This window comes from Hippopotamus amphibius, chromosome 10, assembly GCF_030028045.1.
Source record: "Hippopotamus amphibius kiboko isolate mHipAmp2 chromosome 10, mHipAmp2.hap2, whole genome shotgun sequence".
Lineage (NCBI taxonomy): Eukaryota > Metazoa > Chordata > Mammalia > Artiodactyla > Hippopotamidae > Hippopotamus > Hippopotamus amphibius.
The window spans coordinates 69,179,570-69,200,084 of NC_080195.1; the positions used below are offsets into that span (position 1 = coordinate 69,179,570).

The 20,515-nt window shown below is 39.0% G+C and overlaps 1 protein-coding gene across 18 annotated transcripts in view; it reads left to right on the forward strand.

The window, feature by feature from the left end:
* The first annotated feature begins 205 nt into the window (after positions 1-205).
* The window catches only part of ABI3BP (ABI family member 3 binding protein), a 262,791-nt gene continuing 242,481 nt past the window's right edge, over positions 206-20,515 (forward strand). For 17 of the 18 annotated variants that reach the window (XR_009047795.1, XM_057697719.1, XM_057697723.1 and 14 more), the window contains exon 1: positions 228-382. Coding sequence is in view for 17 of the 18 variants with exons in the window: in XM_057697719.1 (XP_057553702.1) it covers positions 304-382 (79 nt within the window). In the remaining variant the exon portion in view is untranslated. Of the gene's footprint in view, positions 383-20,515 lie in introns of all 18 variants that reach the window. The other variant, XM_057697718.1, reaches the window with a different exon arrangement.

Genomic DNA, 20,515 nt, shown 5'->3' on the forward strand with positions numbered 1-20,515 from the left:
TAGTTTGACGATACTTTCAGGATTTTGAGTTTTATATCACAGAGGGAAAAGAGACAGTTACAACCTAGCAGGAAATGTGATGATATGTTTTTGCTGTTATGCCTTTTTTTTTTTTTTTTTTTTGGTGTGTGTGTGTGGGAAAGGGTGTGATGTCATTTTGTCTCCACCCCCTGTGAGTAAGCCCACGGCACAGCTAAGTGCAGCCGCCCGCCTCTGTCACCGGGAGACAGTCCACTTAAATGCAGCTCCAGGGCTGCAGGACCCCCACCAGCATCACTCCCCGTGTGAGGTGGCAAATGCAACATGCTCTCCAGCTTGGGGTGTCTACTTCTCTGTGGAAGTATTGCACTAGCCCTGGGAAATGCACAGAAATTGCCAAAAGGCAAGTAGCTCTGATGTTTTGTGTTTTCAAAGTAATGTTTAAGAAATACTAGTGTTTAAGTGTTGGTATTAAATGTGATCTGCTTTGCCAGATGGGGGGAATAGAGTTCTCGGAGAGTCAAAATTCAAATGTGTGGAGAAGTAGCTTAAACTTTTGCTTTTTTTCCCCTCTTCTGCTATTTACTTTTCAATAGGATCTCTTTATTGCAAAAAATGAAGACCAACTTCTTATTGGGTTTAGCAGATATTCACAGTAGCTTGAATGGTATAGCTTCAAACTACAGTATTTGTATATTGACAAGTATTGTATAGGTGGGTATTGTAGTCTATTGAAAAGACTCGATTGGTGTTTTTATCCCCACCTCAGAGACTAAATCAGTGCTAGCTGAAGATTTAAAAGAAGCTACTTTGAAACCTAGAATCTTTTGTGTAAACCTCACACATACCTGTTAACTTGGAGGCTGAAGGTTTCTAGGCAGGACACACCAAGGAAGGACAGGCATGTGCTAATGTGTAGACACTTCTCTCTAGTGGAGTTTGGAAGAGGGTTTGATCTGCTGGACAGGACACTCCCCCTTTCCCTGGCTAAATTGCTCTCATTTGGGTGTTGGTATTTTGTTTACAAATGTCATCGGAAGAAAATGAAAATGCCTTAATTTAGACCCTAAAAACAATCTCTTGAGCCTACCAGCACCAAAACAGAAGCTCACCTCTCTCCTGTCTTTGAACATAAATGTTGCATATGTTTTTTTGTTCCTTTGCTGAGGCACTTCTCTGAGCTAATTTCAGGTCTGTGAAGGCTTTTCATGGTTGCAGACTGCTGTAGTCAGCAAGATTAGGAACAACAGGCTGGAATTGATCACACACTTATGATGGAAAATATCGGAGGCGATGCAGAGCCACGGGCTTGTCAAAACCCTGCTGTGCACAGAGTCAGAAAGAAAGGCTGTTCAGGTCAGAATATCAAAAGATCCTGCTAGGTCCCCCCTCTGGGTACTTTGCTCCAAGATCATCTCGTCCCAAGTGAAAACCATTCTCTCTTCAGTGTGTTAAGTGAAACTCAAGTCCAGAGTGTGGAGGCTGAAGGATTTGGCTAGTTGATATTTCACGTGATGATGTAAAAAGCAATAAAAAGAGCTGAGTAAACCTTCTCAACTCTAAGATAATTCTGCAAATAAAATAAAATAAAAGTATACATTATTAGATCTTTTTTCTATCAAGCATTGTGTCTCTCAGTCATAGTAAAAATGTTTAAATAATCATGAGCCACAGGGATTCAGAATTAAGTGTTCTTACTGCTTAAATATTTAACAAGGACCCAACATCTGAGAAAAGGCGGGAGGTTTTCTGTCTTAATACCTGCAGGTGGTTTTATTTTACCTTGTATTTACTGTGTAGGGATGATAGCCATCATTTTGTGACTGCAGGCTTCTGCGAATTCCAAATGCTTTAATTATCATGTTGTAAGCACTAGATACAAATCTCTTGACACAATTTTCCTTTTATTGTGGTTTAAAAAAATTGTCAGAAACAGCCACAAAACTTTTTTCTTGGTCATTGCACTTTAATCTGAAATATGTTCACCCTGATTTCTTTTGTAATTTTTAAAAATATCCATAGGTTCAGTACTTTGAAAAAAAAAACCTATCAAGTTAATATAATTATAAAATAAATGGCAAGTCTCCTTGTCTCTAATGCTATGTTTTTTTCTTTATTATGGAAGCTACTGAGGGGCTTTCTTTTAGCTGAAGTCGCCTTTCTCAAACTGCATTCCAGGGATAGGTATACTGTCCTCAAAAGAGGTGTGGAGCAGGCATCGGCTCCCCTTCAATTACCTGGGGAGCATTCATGCTGCTTCTGTTCTGGGGGAGTCACAACAGACTTTAGAACTTAGCAGGTTCTGAAAATTTCTCCGTAAAGAAAACTGTCCCACTTTTTTAACCCATTGTTTCCCAAACTCGTTTGACTAAGAGTCCTTTTTCTAGTGGAATAGTTATAATATCTTGCCAGTGGTTTATCTTTCACATTTGGGGAAGTACTGAGCTAAATAAGAAAAAAAGAGATAAAAAGTAAATTTTTCTTTTCTTTTTCCTTCCTACTTTAGAGTTAGTTAAATATCATTTGTCATTCAAGAAGAGGATAGAATGTTGGAACTAGAAGGGACATTAGTGATCACCTAGGCTAGGGATTTCCAGATCTTTGGATTTATGGACCCATAAAAATACATACTTTTAGTATCAGGGTTCCATTATAGAGGACATACTTGAATTATGCCATGTGAGAATGTTCCAAGCGGGGAATCCCCATTGCTCATAAAAGCTAACCATTTTAACAGATATATAAATAAATTTATACAAATAAGTCCATTGTTTTTATTTTCCTCATTTTACCACAAACTGATGAAAACTTCATCACAGGCCAATATTTGGGAGCCACTGACTAGTATAACCATTTATTTTACAAATGAAGACACCTAAAGGCAGTGAGATTTAGAAACTTTCCCACATTGATGGCAGAACCAGGACTGGATCCCAGGTTTCTGACTGCAAATCTGTGTTCTGCCCTGTTTTAACCCAAATCTTAGGAGTTATATAGTGTACATGTAAATGCTGTCCTTCCCTTGTATGAAAAGATTTCTTATAAAGATCTTAAACATTATCTTAATCTTCACATTTTCCCTAGAACATGTCTGCTGTGGAGGGGGGGGGGCAGTATTGTTGATAAATAAATATAGCTGGCTATTTATAGGAAAAAAATTATTTTTAAATAAGACATCACTTGTTACATGTTTTATGCCTATTTGTATACATAACCACATACTTTTTTTTTTATAGAAAATAAGATAGTGGAAGAGTCTTTCTTACCTTTTAAAAAGCTTAGTTTTGAGACTATTATCAATAGGCCTCTTCTCCTCTCTACCCCTTGATGACTGTGTTCTTTGGCAAATCATTTACCTTTGCTAAGCCTCAGTTTTCTCATCTGTAAAATGGGAATAATGATAACTGTCTTACAGTATTTTAGGAGTAAATGAAGTAAGAGGTACAAACCTTTTAGTAAAAGGTCTGACATATAACAGGTATTCAAAAAATGTTCATTGGGTCACAGAAAAGTAGATGAATACTGAAAACAAATATGCACACCAAATAACATGTGATCTTGTGTCCAAAATGACAAACCTCTGGGAGGGTAGAAAATGAGGTGGCATGTTCTTGGTGAAAGGCGGGGCAAGGGGGTTATGTTGCTCTGCAGGACAATGAGACAAGGCCTCTACTGTTTTCCAGCCTGATCTTCCTCAACCCAGTGTTTGATTGTCAAGTTCAAACAGCTTTCTCTATGGAAAGCTGCACCTTTGCCCTAAGATCAGCTTTTGTGTGGGGACTGAGAAAGCCTCACAGAGTCTCCAGGAGAGATCCTCTTGGACTTATTTTTCAGGAGGAGAATTAGACCATAACACACAGGCCCTGAAGAAGAATTCCTACATTGTTTTACACCCTTGAAAGCCCCTGAGCTCCAGATACCTCTAGGATTCTTTATTCTTGGCACCGTAGAACTTTTTTTTTTTTTCCAGGAATACAGGCAAAAATAAAAACCACAGAGAATAGCATGTAGTGAAGGGAGCCAAGAAAAAAAAAAAAACTTATAATGGGACGTGAGAGGCTTGACACACCTCTCTGCAGAAACTCCTGTGTACTGAAGATTGCAATCAGACAGAAGGCAAAGGCTGCTGCTATTTCTAGCCTTCTCTGCGAGTCCTCCTGACATAGGTGTGAAGAAAACCAGAGACGAACATCCCAGATACAAATGCGATCCGATGGCCCGAGGGCATGAGGCTCTTGGGTGTGACTCTTGGCTAGTGCAGAGGGAAGAGGCAGCTGGCTCTCGGCCTCAGGTGCTTACCTTACAGGGTAGAAATTTCTGACTCCAAGGAGAAAAAATGACAGGGCAGATGATGATAATAACACTACTCTCATAGCTGTCAATAACTCTTATCAGTATTATTATAAATAACATTATTTGTGTTCATATTGTTTGTAGTAATTTAGGGCTACCAAGTGTTTTTTGGGTTTTTTTTAGTTTTTTTTTTTTTTTAAAGAACTTTTATTGAGATACAGTTAACATACAATAAACTGCATATATTTAGAGTGTACAATTTGGTATTTTTTTCTTATTAGTAATGTATATCTGGCAATCCCAATCTCCCAATTCATTCCCCCCCAGCCCTCCCTGCTTTCCCCACTTGGTGTCCATACGTTTGTTCTCTACATCTGTGTCTCTCTTTCTGTAGCGCTAAGTGTTTTTAATGTGGAAAGCTAACTAAATGCTTGAAGTTCCCCTACAAAGCAAGTATTTTATTATTCTCAGTTTACAGAGCATAAAATTGTACCTCAGAGTGTTTGCCCAAAGTCATACAGCCAACAAGTGGCAAAAGATCATACCTTCAATTTCTGTGTAGTATCAGTTCACTGCTCTACAGAAAAATGTGTTAATTTGTTCAAGTAACAAACTGTATTCCATGTATGTGCAGAGCACTGAGGCTGGGAAGACATGGCTTGATACCTGTCTTCCTGACCAACTGATGGAGAAGACAGGGATATAAAGGAATAATTATGACAGAGTGAGAGCACCCTCTGATTTGGCTGAAGCACAAAGAACTTGGAGAACAATCAGAAAGGACCCAATCCAGACGGGAGGGGTCAAAAATTTTGAGAGGATAAGGCACTCAAGTAGGAGTCTGGAAGACAAACATACATTGGGGCAAGGAGGAGAGTAGTGGAAGGGCCTTTCCAACAGGTATAGCTGATTGGCCAGAGCTCAGGCCACCCCCAGGGGCCAGAGCTCGGCAGGTGTGAAAGTACCCAGAGGCAAAGCCAAGACTGAGTCCACACAGGATGCAACTGTATCTTCCTTGTCTCTCTGTCTTGATTCCCCAAGATTAGTTATAAAGTAGAAGTAGCAGGTAACCTTTGGCGAGGAGGGCTCTTATGTCTCACACTGAACTTTCCCAGCCACTCAGCTGGAGTCTAGCTCTCACTCTCCTCAGAGCCCTCCCAATCTCACGTTGACAAAACAAGAATCTGTTACTCCAAAGAGCCAGTCCATTTCTCCAGAGGATGGCTGATACTTGTAAGGAGCCAGGGAAGGTCTTTTTCCATCTTAGAAGAGGGAGTTTGTGGGAAGCATAGTGGGGAGGGCAAAGAACCCTGGCGGGCGAGGTTCAGCTTTTATTAGACTAGTATACATTTATATATTGATGGGACAATATTAAAGAGTACATTGGGGAAAAAATGGTTCAACTGCTAAAAGAAAACAAGCAAGTTTGAAAACCACAGGGGAATTATTTTAGCATCTTCTACAGCTCTAGTTTCTTGGCAGTTGTATTGATTTGTTTGTCTACTCAAGCACTGTCTACTAGGTAAAACTGAGTAGATCCAGCCCCTGTGATAAAAGAAACTTGTATTAGGAATGTAAAAATTAATCAACTACAATTTTTTTGATGCTAAGACTATCATGTTTAGAGCTCAATGCTTAAAAATAAGGTCTCATCTGAAGGCTCATCTGGGAAAGGATCAACTTTCAAGTACTTGTGGCTATTGGTAGAGCTCAGCTCCCTGAGGATCATTGGTTTGAGGGCCTCATTTCTGTACTGGCTGTTGGCCAGAGGTCACCTCTGTTCTTTGCCACGTGGGCTTCTCTATTATGGCCTCTTGCTTCATTAAGGGGTACAAGCCCAAACGCATCCGCAGGCAAGATGGAAATTGCAATCCTATGTAGACTAATCATGGAAGTGGCAGCCCATCATCTTTGCCATATTCTATTGGGTAGAAGCAACTTCCAGGTCCTGTCACACAAGAGGATTACACAGTAACAGGAGATGGGGATTACTGGGGGTTATCTTAGAGTCTACCCACTGCAAAATGGCCAATGGCTGCTTGAAGTCACACAGCTAGTAAACAATATAGTGGAACTATGAATACAGGAACTCTAACTTCAGAAAATATACTGATTTGAGCATTAACACCCCATCTACTTCTCACAGAGTTCAGCCTTTAGTGGCAGATGCCCAGGAGGCAAACTGCCAATTTAATTTGTCTGCCTCTATGTTTGGAGTTGTTGTAGGAAATCCCTGAAAATTGAGATAAATATCTTACTAGTGCAAAGACTCAAGGTAAATATTCAGCACCCAATGTGGACCTTATTTTCTTTCTTTCTTTTTTTTTTCTTTTTTTTTTAAGAACTTTTATTGAGATACAGTCAACAGACAATAAACAGCATATATTTAGTGTACAATTTGGTAGCCCAATCTCCCAATTCATTCCCCCCCAACCCTCCCCACTTTCCCCACTTGGTGTCCATGTGTTTGTTCTCTACACCTGTGTCTCTATTTCTGCCTTGCATTTCTTTCATAGTTGTTAGCATTTGCCTTATGTATTGAGGTGCTCCTATATTGGGTGCATATGTATTTATAATTGTTATCTCCTCTTCTTGGATGGATCCCTTGATCTTTATGTAATGTCCTTTCTTGTCTCTTGTAACATTTTTTATTTTAAAGTCTATTTTATCTGATATGTGTATTGCTACTCCAGCTTTCTTTTGATTTTCATTTGCATGGAATATCTTTTTCCATCCCCTCACTTTCCATCTGTATGTGTCCCTAGGTCTGAAGTGGGTCTCTTGTAGACAGCATATATGTGGATCTTGATTTTGTATCCATTCAGCCAGTCTGTGTCTTCTGGTTCGTGCATTTAGTCCATTTACATTCAAGGTAATTGTTGATATGTATGTTCCTATTACCATTTTCTTAATTGTTTTGTTGTTGTTTTTGTAGGTCCTTTTCTTCTCTTATGTTTCCTGCTTAGAGAAGTTCCTTTAACATTTGTCGTCGGGCTGGTTTGATGGTGCTGAATTCTCTTAGCTGTTGCTTGTCTGGAAAGCTTTTGATTTCTCCATCGAATCTGAATGAGATCCTTACTGGGTAGAGTATTCTTGACTGTCAGTGCTTCCCTTTCATCACTTGAAATATATCATGCCACTCCCTTCTGGCTTGCAGAGTTTCTGCTGAGAAATCAGCTGTGAACCTTATGGGAGTTCCCTTGTATGTTATTTGTTGTTTTTACCTTGTTGCTTTTAATAACATTTCTCTGTCTTTAATTTTTGTCAGCTTGACTACTATATGTCTTGGCGTGTTTCTCCTTGGGTTTATCCTGCCTGGGACTCTCTGCGCTTCCTGGACTTGGATGGCTATTTCCTTTCCCATGTTAGGGAAGTTTTCAACTATAATCTCTTCCAGTATTTTCTCAGGTCCTTTCTCTCTCTCGTCTCTTTCTGGAACCCCTATAATGTGAATGTTGGTACGTTTAACATTGTCCCAGAGGTCTCTTAGGCTGTCTTCAGTTCTTTTCATTCTTTTTTCTTTATTCTTTTCTGCATCAGTGATGATCACCATTCTGTCTTCCAGGTCACTTATTTGCCCTTCTGCCTCAGTTAATCTGCTATTGGTTCCTTCTAGTGTATTTTTCATTTCCGTTATTGTGTTGCATATCTCTGTTTGTTTGCTCTTTAATTCTTCTAGGTCTTTGATAAACTTTTCGATCTTTGCATCCAGTCTTTTTCCAAAGTCCTGGATCATCTTCACTATCATTATTCTGAATTCTTTTTCTGGAAGGGTGCATATCTCCTCTTCATTTAGTAGTTTTTCTGGGGCTTTATCCTGTCCCTTCATCTGGTACAAAGTCCTCTGGTTTTTCATTTTCTCTGTCTTTCTGTGGCTGTGGTTTTCAGTTCCACAAGACGAAATACTACTGATACTGCTTGATACTGCTGTCTGCCCTCTTGTGGAAGAAGCTATCTAGGAGCCTCCTGTGTGCTTCCTGATGGGAGGGACTGATGGTGGGTAGGGCTGGGTGGGTGGAGCTCAGTAAAGCTTTAATCTGCTTGTCTGCTAATGGGTGGGGCTGTGTTCACACCTTGTTGGTTGTTTGGCCTGAGGCCACCTAGTGCTGGATCCCACAGGCTCTTTGGTGGGGTTAATGGTGGACTCTGGGAGGGCTCACACCAATAAGCACTTCCCAAAACCCCTGCTGCCAGTGCCCCTGCCTCCTCTGTGAGCCACAGCTGCCCCCCTCCCACCTCTGCAGGCAACCCCCCAACACCAGCAGGTAGGTCTGGTTCAGTCTCCTATGGGGTCACTGCTCCCTCCCCCTGGGTCCTGGTGAGCACATTTTTTTGTGTGCCCTCCAAGAGTGGAGTCTCTGTTTCCCCCAGTCCTGTGGAGGTCCTGCAATCAAATCCCGCTGGCTTTCAGAGTCTGATTCTCTGGGGATTCCTCCTCCTGTTGCTGGACTCCCAGGTTGGGAAGCCTGATGTGGGGCTCAGAACCCTCAGAACCCACAAGTGGGTGGACTTCTGCAGTATAACTGTTCTCCAGTTTGTGAGTCACCCACCCAGCATTTATGGGATTTGATTTTAACATGATTGCGCCCCTCCTACCGTCTCATTGCGCCTTCTCCTTTGTCTCTGGATGTGGGGTGTCTTTTTTGGTGAGTTCCAGTGTCTTTCTGTTGATGATTGTTCAGCAGTTAGTTGTAATTCCAGTGCTCTTGCAAGAGGGAGTGAGCGCACGTCCTCCTACTCTGCCATCTTAATCCTCAGGAGATATTTTCAATTCCTTTATGTTTAAAAAACAGATCATATACATTTGTTTGATGATTTGTGTCAGAAAATTCAAAAATCTGATATCTTTGCAGGTCTGCCATCTTCCTTATTTTCTGTATATGAGGCCAGTCAATGCTTAGATTCCTCAAGCATGGTCAATCCCATGTAGAGCAGAATGCAAAGTAAATGCCCCCAAAATGGAAGTTTTGCTTTCCTTGTAAGACTCAAATGTCATCATCTATTAAAAAGAGAAAACATAAGACAAAATGAAAACCGTCTTTGACAAAATGTACAAATATTAAGCAATTAATATTAACCTATGAAGTTGATGATACAGTCCTCATAAAATGTGCTTCTGAAATATCATTGTGTGGCTTTTCCAGTAAATAGAGAAGTTGCTGTAAGGACGAATTAAATTTCTGTTTGGAGGAAGAAAGTACACCCCTGGTAGTGGGTGTGATGGAGACAACTCGTTAAACTAAAGGAGTGTCTTTCATATCCTTTTTGGTATGAATAAAACAATTCTTCCATATACCCTAGGAATCAAAACACAAAATTTAGGTTGTACACAAAATATATTCTTAAGATGACACCCAGAAGCTTGTAGAATGTTAATACTAGGATATCATGTTGATTATTTTCTATAGAAAATAGCCCACAGTCTCTTCTTGTGTTAGGCTGTCCCAAAGGCCTGGGAGGTACATGGTTAAGAAGAGTAAACTTCAAGGTCTCAGGCTAGTTTGTAGAAGTTCTAAGAACAGCAAGACTGAATCAGGACTTAACTCCACTGCTTATAATTTTAGCTTGGGTTCCCCACCAAGAACTTTCCACAATGAGATTTTTGTAGTATGTTGTATGTTTCCCCGATCTAACAAAACCCTGACTTGTATTCCCAGTGATTTTGGTTGAAATTTGGGAGGGTTAAAGCTAGTTTCAGGTTTTTAGGTCTGCTCAGTATATCAGGATATGAAGTCAGCTAATGTCCCTCCCTGTGGAATTCTGGAAAGGAGGTAGGAGATGTGATGCCTTCATAGAAGTTTCATTACTGTTCGCCACTCAAGAACTATGCATCTAAAGTCCATACGCTAGAAAATCAGACCAAATCCACCCACTCCAAGTGCCTTCTGCTAAGATTAGAAATTAATTTTAGAGAAAATTCAGGTCTAATTTAAGCTTCACCTATGATATAGCAGCTTAATGTTTTCTTTTAAAATAAGTTTAGCTATGAGTATAAATATTGTAACATCTATCCTCAGCAGTTGTAACCCATGCATTAGAATAAATGAAAGTTTTCAAAAATATCAGTACTGTTTTGCTCCCCTACTCAGTTATGATTTAATTGGTCTGGGTGGGAGAGTTTAAAAATTCCTCAGGTGATTTTAATGTGGCCAGACTTGAGGACCACTGATCTATAGGTTTTAAAACTTTGCATGTGTAAGTGCTTGATAAATCCTTCTGGATGAGTGCAGGGTAAAATTTAAAAGTTGCAAGTGAATTATTTTGTTATTTAAGTTTTAATACCAACTTAAAGGTGATTTTTCTTTTGTGCTAATTTGTTCCTGGATTTTGTAGCATTATTTGGAAAAAATTTTAAACTTCTTTCTTAGGCCAAATAAAATAAGAAAAATGTTTAAAATTGAGATTAACATTTGTTTTTGATGTTAGAACATAAGTTCAAATGCCTACTTTTACAAAATCTCAGAGGTTAGATCTGAAAAGCTATGACTGTGTTTTTCAGGACTGGATTTACATTTGCTTATTCTGCCATTCAATTAACTTAAAAAAAATCATCACATTAAGATTATTGGTACACACACACAGTAGAACACTACTCAGCCATAAAAAATGAAATTTTGCCATTTGCAGCAACATGGTTGGACTTGGAGGACATTATGCTAAGTGAAATAAGTCAGAGAAAGACAAATACTATATGATATCACTTACATGTGGAATCTAAAAAATACAACATAACTAGTGAATATAACAAAATAGAAGCAGACTCAGATATAGAGAACAAACTAGTGGTTACCAGTGGTGGGGGGGCTACTTACATATTTAAATAAATATTTTTATTTAGAAAATAAAGTTAAAAAAAGAAATACAATTTAAAAAAGAAAATAATTTTAAAAAATCATCAAATTAGGATTATAAGGATGATTTAGACATTTCCTGCCTTCAGGAGTTTGAGATTAGTTCTATATAAAACTAATACAAGTTGGCCACACAAAGGTCATTTTCTTTTATATGAACCTGTTAGGGTCTTAATTCTTTATCCTTATGTAACAACCAAAATTTTCAGGAGTTAAGCTATCCCATGGTGCTGCCATGCACTAGCTTTAAGTGATATATATGTACATAAAGAAGAAAAAATGAATTCATGTGATACGTTAAGAAAAACAAAGCACCCTATGATCCCAGTCAATGCAAACTACGAGTTAAGAAAACATCCAATAAATTCCCCCCATTCAAGAGGTCTGGGTTATGTGAATTGTCTTTAGAAATGGTCCCTCTAATTGTGCATGTTACCATATACATTTCAGCTCATCTTCTTTCTGCTTTACGTCAAAGATAATTTATGAGCACATAGGATGACTTACATTGTGAATATCTTTGGAGTGTATTCTGCTGTGTCTCTGATAAAATGAAAGATCTCTCTGAGTGGAGAATGAACCCCTGCTAGGACGAAGCTGGGGGTACATTGCCTCCGATAAGATGCCAAAATGGAGTTTCAGATTTCCTTCCTCCTAAATGCCACCCTTTGATTTTTCCAATCTGTTAGCTGATAAGAAAACATTCTGGTTTTCCAAGGGCCCTGCTGAGAGTCCGCTGTGCACACATGTGTGTGGGCGTGCGAGCCTTAACTAGGCCTTCCTTCTCTGAGAGCAGCAGATTCTGTCATTGAAGGAGGGGATTGGAGTGACTGCCAAAGTCATGTTGGCAGAGAACTCTGGAATTCAGTGCTGTTATAGATATGCCGGCGAGGGATTCAGGACAGAGTTTCTTTCTCCTTTCATTTTCCCAGATGGAGTTAAAGCATCTCTAGCCAGTAAGTTTGGGATCAGGTAGCAGATGATCTGAAGAATGGCCCCTCCCTTCCTCTCCTGGCTCATCTTCTTCAAATACCCTGATGATCCCACTGTCACAGAATAATTCTCTTATTACTCACACTTTTACTAGAATTAGAAGGAAAGTGATGCTGGCCATTGACGTTTACCCTAAACTGTAGTTTCATTATGAATAGGGAGGATAAATATTGGGAAATTGCAATAGGGGCTGGTGGGTAAGTACAGGAGTTAATGTGAGACTGGCAAGTGACCTGATCTCTCTCAACATCAGATCAGCTTCCCCAAAAAAAAGGGAATAATAAAACTACCAGTTCTCTTTTTAGCTGCCACTAATAAATAATACTAGGGTGACTTTAATGGATTTTTGGTAGTAATTTTCTTAACCTAAGTAAGAGGGGATGTGGAAGGTCAGCCACAATTTTGAAAACTCTTCACCTGCCCTGGCAGCTAAAGAAAGATCTAGACGCTCTTGTCTCCTGGACATTTCCTGAAAAGAGGCTGAGCTAAGAGCACGCTCTGTTGCTGGAAGTCACAGTCTCATGTGTCTGGGCCTGTGGGGTGTCAGCCTCACAGTGACACAGAGCCTGAGGGTGGGAGCCACGGTGCTGTGGATTTTTAAACACAGTTCTTGCCATCAGCACCTCCTGTTTTCCTGGCCAACTCTCCCTCCGGGGTTTGGAAGCTTTTGCTCAGAGAAGATTTGCCTTTTATTGTGAAAGACTTGGGAGCACAGATCATGGTCCTTGGTCATTTTTTCCTCTACATATGCTGGGGTGTGGTTCTGTGTGATTTGACTTTCCCTTGGACACCTGGTCTATCTGGTTGACTCTCAGGTGATCAGATGAGTGATCAGTCCCCTAATGAGATTCTTTTTTTTTCCTGCCCTCCCTCTTTTTGTTCCTAATCCTCCTTTCCCTTCAGCCTCCTTCTCCCTCTCTTTCCTAATTCTCTCCTTTCCTCTATCCCCCTTCTCTCAACACCATGAGTCCTCAGAACATTCTCCTGGCTTTCACCCCTAACCTCTGCCATTGGTCACTTTGGCCCTAGTCCTTACTTCACAGCTGACTCTTCAACTGTTTAAATTCAGCAGGAATCATCCCTTTGGAAGACAATGCACACTTTGTATTTTTTTCAAGGCAGGGGTGGGTGTTTCTATGTCATGTGAAACCTTCTACTTCATTGAAAATATCTTGGTTTCCTGCTCATTTATCTTGGCATCAGCTAGCTTGCAAAAAGCACAAATTTACATTAACCTGATGAACTCTTTGTATATCAGACTGGACAAACCATACTGTATATTAACACTATAGTTGATTCCTAAATGGTTTTGAAAATGGTGTAAGTTAGTATGTCTCTTGAAGTATGGCAATAACGTGCATGATAAAAGCCAGATACCAGTGTTATTTCTTAAGGTCACTTTTTTATTTGTTCCTGGACTTTTGTTCCAGGGTACCTGTTGGTATTTGATATTTTCAAGAAATTGCAGAGAACTTAGCCTTTTCCAGTGGTTCGAGTTGGATCTTAAGTTTGAATGCCGTGTTTCTCTTCATTTGACTGGTAGCCAATGTTTCCATGAAACCAAGTTTCTGTGTCAACTGTCCCCATGAAATATAATCCTCTAACTGGCAACTGGATCACAGTTGCAGCCTTTCATACCATTTCAACATACCAGTCTCCCTCTTTGATCTCTATTTCTCTGACTCAACATCTATTTTTCTTTTCTGTACTCAACAGGTGACTTCCAAATTTTCCTTTCCCTCTTCACAACCCCCCTATTTTCTGCTTTCATGTCTTCTTCACATTCTCATCCTTGTGCTTGGAAGACCTTCCACTGTCTCTGCCATAGAAACTTTATATATTCTCTTAGCTTTTAAACTTTTTCAGCCATGACCCACAGTAACAATGACTAGTGAGAAAATATATATGTATATGGGTAAAGTTTGGTTTTCAGGTCCGGGTGTGTGTGCTTACACACGTGTGTGCCATGCTACAATGTTGTGTTTGTTCTCCTTGTAATACAAATAAAAAAACCAATAATATGAAATTGGTGAAAGTCCTAGAATGGGTTACCTTTGGTGTGGTTCACCATTGATTTTTGATTGATCCACATACTGGTATTAGTGTGGTTTAGGGTTTTGTGCTTATACAAAAAAACCTAGCTGCAAAAATTTATGAACAGCCTTTCACTGGAGCAAGTGATTGTTTTTGTTATCCTGTTTGGGGACAGTAACTCAAATTTAAAATATTGATATTACAACTGAATCACCAGAATAACTAATAAAAAATATCCTTTAATCGCTGAAAGAAGTAACCATACTTCATACTCTAGGTTAGTCAAAATTCTTTCTCCACGTACTCTTGGCAAGAAATCCCATTTCACAACTTTTCACCAGTGTGTCAGTGCTTTCTCAAATACTTTCAGGTGCCTTTCTCAGCTGTTTACAAAGAACACCATTTAGTTTTCGGAGACCCTAAATTTGTCAGCTGAATTGCATTATATAACACTTGTTCTTAATCAGCCATTCAATCCAAGCATCTGCTTTCACTTATGTCAGAAAATTAAGACAAGTATTTACTGTAGTGTTTTCCAAAGTCATCATAACCCATGGCTCACATGTCATCTGTAAGGGGTTTGTGGTGTCCCAGAGACATCCATTTCAAACATTCCTTTTCATGACCAGAGGTTCACAGGCCACAAAGGAACCACAGATGTTAACACTAAATAAACTTCCTGTAAGTTATGTTATCAAATAATTTAAGTGTCATTAAAGGACAAGCATTCGCAGAGTCAAGATCCTTTTAGGGATGTCTCTTTCTAGGGACTTTCTTATTTTGTGAGAGTGTTTGTTTCTTTAAAGGGGAGAAACATGTACCTCCATTTATCTGTTTTTATCTAAGGTCTCTCTCCCACATACCCTTCTTCCTTTATGGTACTTGCATCATACATCCATCCACAAGGCCTGGTTGTGGAAGATATTTAGATGGGAATAGGAAAAGAAACCTAGGAGTTTTGTTGTATTGAGAGACAGCTGTTTAACAAACCTGGAGATGGTCATTCTAAAACTATAATGAGGAGCAAGGAAACACTGAGTGCAGTGGTCCTTGAGCTTAAGCAAGCATCAGAATCATCTTGTTAAAACTCAGAATGCTGGGCCACATCCCTAGAGTTTCTGATTCTAGACCTGAGGTGGCGTGGTCCAGAGAATTTACATTTCCCGCAAGTTTCCAGGTGATGCTGACGCTGCTGGTCCTGGGGTCACATTTTGCAAACTACTGACTTAGTGAATCTGTTAAACATCCCCACCCTTTGCTCCCTCCACCCTTACTATAGTCACACCAGGTCCAGTTTAGTAGCTCTGATAATCTGCATGTTAAATACTATCACTGATGATTCCGATGAGATTAACTGTGTACAGAGAAATAATACTGATCTGTTTATATAATCAGTATCTTGATACTGATGCTGATACTGGGGTACTAAGTCAAAGAAAGTGGTTAAGAGGAAATTAGCTAACGTACTATAATTCTATAAATTTGGAGAACCTGTGCTTCTCATTTGTTCAGCATATGACACATATCTATAGAAAATATTTAGCTTGAGACAATGAAAGCTCTAGGTCTTTATGTTTAGAAACCATTTTTCTGCATAGCTAGCTGGAGCATAAACAGCATTCACCATTAACTAACCTTGTTTGGTGCTGAGTCATGTTGAAATCTGGGACTAGACGTTTTGGGTGACATTAAGAGACATTAGTGAGTCATTCTGCTTCTGTATATGTATGTTAAAGTTAATGCCTAACATTAGCCTGAGGTGTCTGTTAAGTGTAACCAAACTCAAGAAAGCCCACTATAAAGTATGAACAGTTTACTTTACCAGGTCAATCAAGAAAAATACAATTGAGGAAATAAGGTAAATTTGCTACTTCACACGAAAGTTATCTGTTATTTTGACTTACAAAGACTGTTAAGTAGCCAGCCCCTCAGCTAGTATTTGACATTAGCCTATTGTCGACCATTGGCTGTGACATTTATATTTGGCAGCCAGCTGAAAAGCCTTGTATATGTTGCTTGCAAGTTAGAGATCTTTTTCTTAGCTCCAGGAGTCCATAAACATCTTCAAGTTGTAGGTAAAATAGCACATTTGTGGGTATGTACATTTGTGGGAGGGGCTGTTGGTCTTTAGATATTGAGATTCTCAAAAAGTCTGAGAGCCAATGAAAGTGAAGAACCACATGTCCAGGCAGATGCCTTTCACTGAGTTAGAATTAGGGTGCATCAAGTGAGTGGCTGGAAGGGTTACTACTATATTCATAAAACATGAAAAAAGTCGAGATGGTCCATGAAAAATCTCAAATTTCATAACTAAGCTGTGAACACAGTTTATTTTATGTAATTGATTTTGATACAGTGCAAAAAAATTTAAATGTGGAAGTATAGAATCCAAGGTGACCTTCATCTCCTGTATTTACCCCTTGTAGAGTCCCCTCACTCACAGAATCGTGGCTGACCTGTGTATCCATTAGAGTATGGAAGAAGGGAAGTAAACATGTGTGACTTTTGAGACTAGGTCATAAAAGACATTGTAGTTCACACTTTGATCTCTCTCTGGATCTCCAAATCTGGAGAAAGCCGGGGCCGTGTCATAGAAATACTCAAGCAATCCTGTGAAGAGGTCCACCTAGTGAGGGACTGAGAAACCCTGCCCATAGCGAGCACAAACTGGCTGGCCATATGAGTGAGCCATCTTGGAAGTACACCCTCCAACCCCAGTCAAGCCTTCAGGTGACTGCAGCCTTGGCCAATATCATGACTGCAAGCTCATGAGAGATTGAGTGATAACTACTCAACCCAGCTGTTCCCAAGTTCCTTCCTGATTCACAATAACATTCCTTCCAAATGCTATTATTGCTTAAGCCACAAAGCTTTGGGTCAATTTATTATGCAAAAATAGGTAATTAATAAAGGGAGTGTGTTTGTTGCCCTTTTTATTATAATTTAAAGGACTATTTCAGTGGAATTAAAAATAGAATGAGAAATATAGTCTTTATTGGCATATGGCTTTGAAAATATAGTCTCACCTAAGGCAAAAGATAAGTAGAAATAAATTCTGAAAGAGAATTTTTGGATCAATTACCTTTCCAGGACCAAAAGCTGGGCATAAATGCTGATCAAAGAGTAATTGGAAAAATATGTGAACAAATAACCTTTTTAAAGTAATCATAGAAAATGTCTGTTAGAGTGGCTTAAGGACCACGTTTTCTAAGGCCTTGATAGATGGCCTTGTCATTCATTCCAGAGGTGATTTCAGGACTGGCTTTAGGCCAGGGGTGGGTCTGTATTGGTCCTGCTATCATTTAACAGAGTCAACCTGTACTCAAGAGAGTTTAAGGAGAACCAGATCCAAGATCCACTCTGTAGCTAACCTGCATCCCTAAATTCCTCGAGGAGAAAATGTGTCTCCGGGGACTGGCTGGACTGGATCAGGCCAGGCTCTCATTTCCTTAACTTTGACCTTATGCTAAAGTTTTTGCCATGGCATTCTTCATGTAATTATATCTTCAGGTTAGGCCTTTGTGAAACTTCATGTCTCTTACAGAAAAAAAAAAAAATCATTTTATAAACACAACATTATAGTAGGAGGAATAAAGATATAAAGAAGAAAAATGGTAATGTCCCTGAGTTTATATGCTAGCAAAAGAAATAGATGAACCAAACAGGATAATACAATGTAATAAAGGGTGTAACTGAGGAATGAATGAAGCTGAAATGGAGTGTAGAGAAAAAGGGGACTTATTTTTCTTGGAAGAATCAGAAAGACTTTGAACAGGCTCTTCTCTTCCATTCTGAAAAATTTTTATGGCATTTCCACAAGTGTTAATTTTTAAAAAAATACTTCATGTGGGGAATTTCTTTATATGTGCTACCTGTGGAGAGCAAGCAAATTCTTCTAACCCCAAACCAGAAGGCATGGTAAATATAAAGATTTTTTTTTCAGCTCTTTATTGGTATATAATTGCTTTACACTATTGTGCCAGTTTTTGGTGCACAACAAAGTGAATCAGCTGTATTTATACATATATCCCCATATCCCCTCCCTCCCGCAACTCCTTCCAGCTTTCCCTATCCCAGCCCTCTAAGTCATCACCCATCATCGAGTTGATCTCCCTGTGTTATGCAGATATTTTTGAAGAAACAGATGGCATATTCGTAAACTAGGGCTCTCCCAGGACATTCAAGATGTTCTAACTATATTTTAGCTGTAGTGTACTTCATTAATGGATGCCATTAGGGCTTTAAGCTGAACTCATTTGCTCCCTTGAAAAGTACCATTGTTTATAAATTGATTAGAAAGAAAAATCATAGGCACTTATTGTCAGTTACTAAGACCTTATTAACAAAGCATGCAACAAAACATAAAATTGGGTAGGCAGTTTCCATCCAGTTGCCTAGTTTCTTGGCCAGTCAATTTCTGGGTTACTTGGGGTACTTGGATGATACAGGTCACAAGGGACCTGCTTAGCACCTTGTCACAGACCAAACTCCAGTCTAGATCTGGAGTCTTTTTCTAATATATGTCATCATTCAAGGAATCACAAGGCCCCAAGTGATCTCTTGTTTTCAGACAGACCCAAGGCATCATGGGCTTGACCTTCCCAGAGCATTTATCATAGTTTGCCAAGGAAGGGCTGTTTTAGCAGTAAAAACAACTCATTTCCTACCACTCCTTTATCCACTCTTGATGAACACACCTAATTAAGCAAGCAAAACATTCAGGCTTTTGAAATAGTTCTACTTGTGAAGGTTCCTGTAGGCAGAGAAAAAGACAGGGAAGGCAAAAAATTGAGTCAGATCTGAAACCATCATCCAAACAGGCAGTGTGCTACTAGAAAAGTCACGACTGTGACCTGCAACCAACCACTTCAGAATCCTTTTCCCACTCTGTGTGTGAAGAGTGAGACCCCTTCATCCTCACTGGCCTCTCTCCTCCAAGGCAACTGTGGGGCTCACTCCTTAAGTGACTTAGCTCCTTAGACTTATTCATTAGAAGTGGGAGCATATTGCTTTTAGGTTCAATTTTGTTATCTTGTTTGCAAAAGTTTTGTTTTATTGCAGTTTAATAAAATAAGGAAGTAACTTCCACTGATTAAAGGCTTTTATCTACATTCAAATGTAAACATTTTGGACTTTCCCAATATCCTTATTTCTCTTTCTCCTTAGGCAACGTAATTACACCAATGTTCTTTAGGAAATTTCCTATACTGTTATTAATATATCTAGTTATTAAATAATCCTCAGATCAGTATATTAAAAATGACTAACTTATCAAACAGGGTAAATTTTTTGTCCAGACTAGCTGCAAACAATGTGCCTGTTCTGTCTTACAGAGGTTGGATCTCAAACCATGTTTAGGGCAGGTTTGACATTCTAGAGTGTCCCTCTCTAGGGATACCTGTTATTCTACTCTCACCCTAAAGCTAAATGTTACTTATTTTAACATTACATACTTTCAGCTAATTACTAAATAGTCTTCTGCAGTTATAGCTTAATCTAGAGAAAAGTAACAAATGACTTTTTTTACCTTTCTAAATTTTAAACACATCATAAAGATGTCATTTCTGTTTCCTATTTGTCTACTCCACTGTTTTATCCTATCCAAGAAATATTTTGTCAGTTTTAATCAAGATATAAGACATTTCCATCACCCCAGAAAATTGTGTTCCTTTGTAGTCAATTCCTTCCCCCAACCTTCAGCTCCTGGCAAACACTGATATGATTCCTGTCCCTGTAGTTTTGCCCTTTCCAAACTGTCCTATAATAGAAGCAAGTATTATATAGCCTTTTTTGTCTGGCTTTTTTCACTTAGCATAGTGCTTTTATGATATATCCATGTTGTTGCTGGTATTAGTAGTTTATTCTTTTTATTAGTAGAATAGTATATATGGCTGCAGCACAGTTTGTTGACACACTCACCAGTTGATGGACATTTGGGTTTTTTTTAGTTTAGAGCAGTTATGAGTAAAACTGATAAAAACATTTACTTATAGGTCCTTGTGTGAACATACATTTTCATTTCTTTTGGAGTGGGATTGCTTTGTCACATATTAAGTATATATTTAACTTTCAAAAATGCTAAACTGCTTGTTAAGTGGCTCTAGTACTCTTTATAGAAAAGTATGAAGTTTTCAGTTGCTCCACATCCTTGCCATTACATGATATTGTCAGTTTTTTATTTTTAATTTGAGCTGTATAATAGGAACGAATCAGGTAAGTTTTGAATCCATACCTTTAAACCTTGGAGACTTGCCTACACTTGATAGGTATCTTTCTTTAAAAAAATGAGATCAATTTTCTTAGAAACCACAATCTTTTCTAAAAGGTAATAAGTAAATTAATTTGCTGAAATTCACAGTAATTTC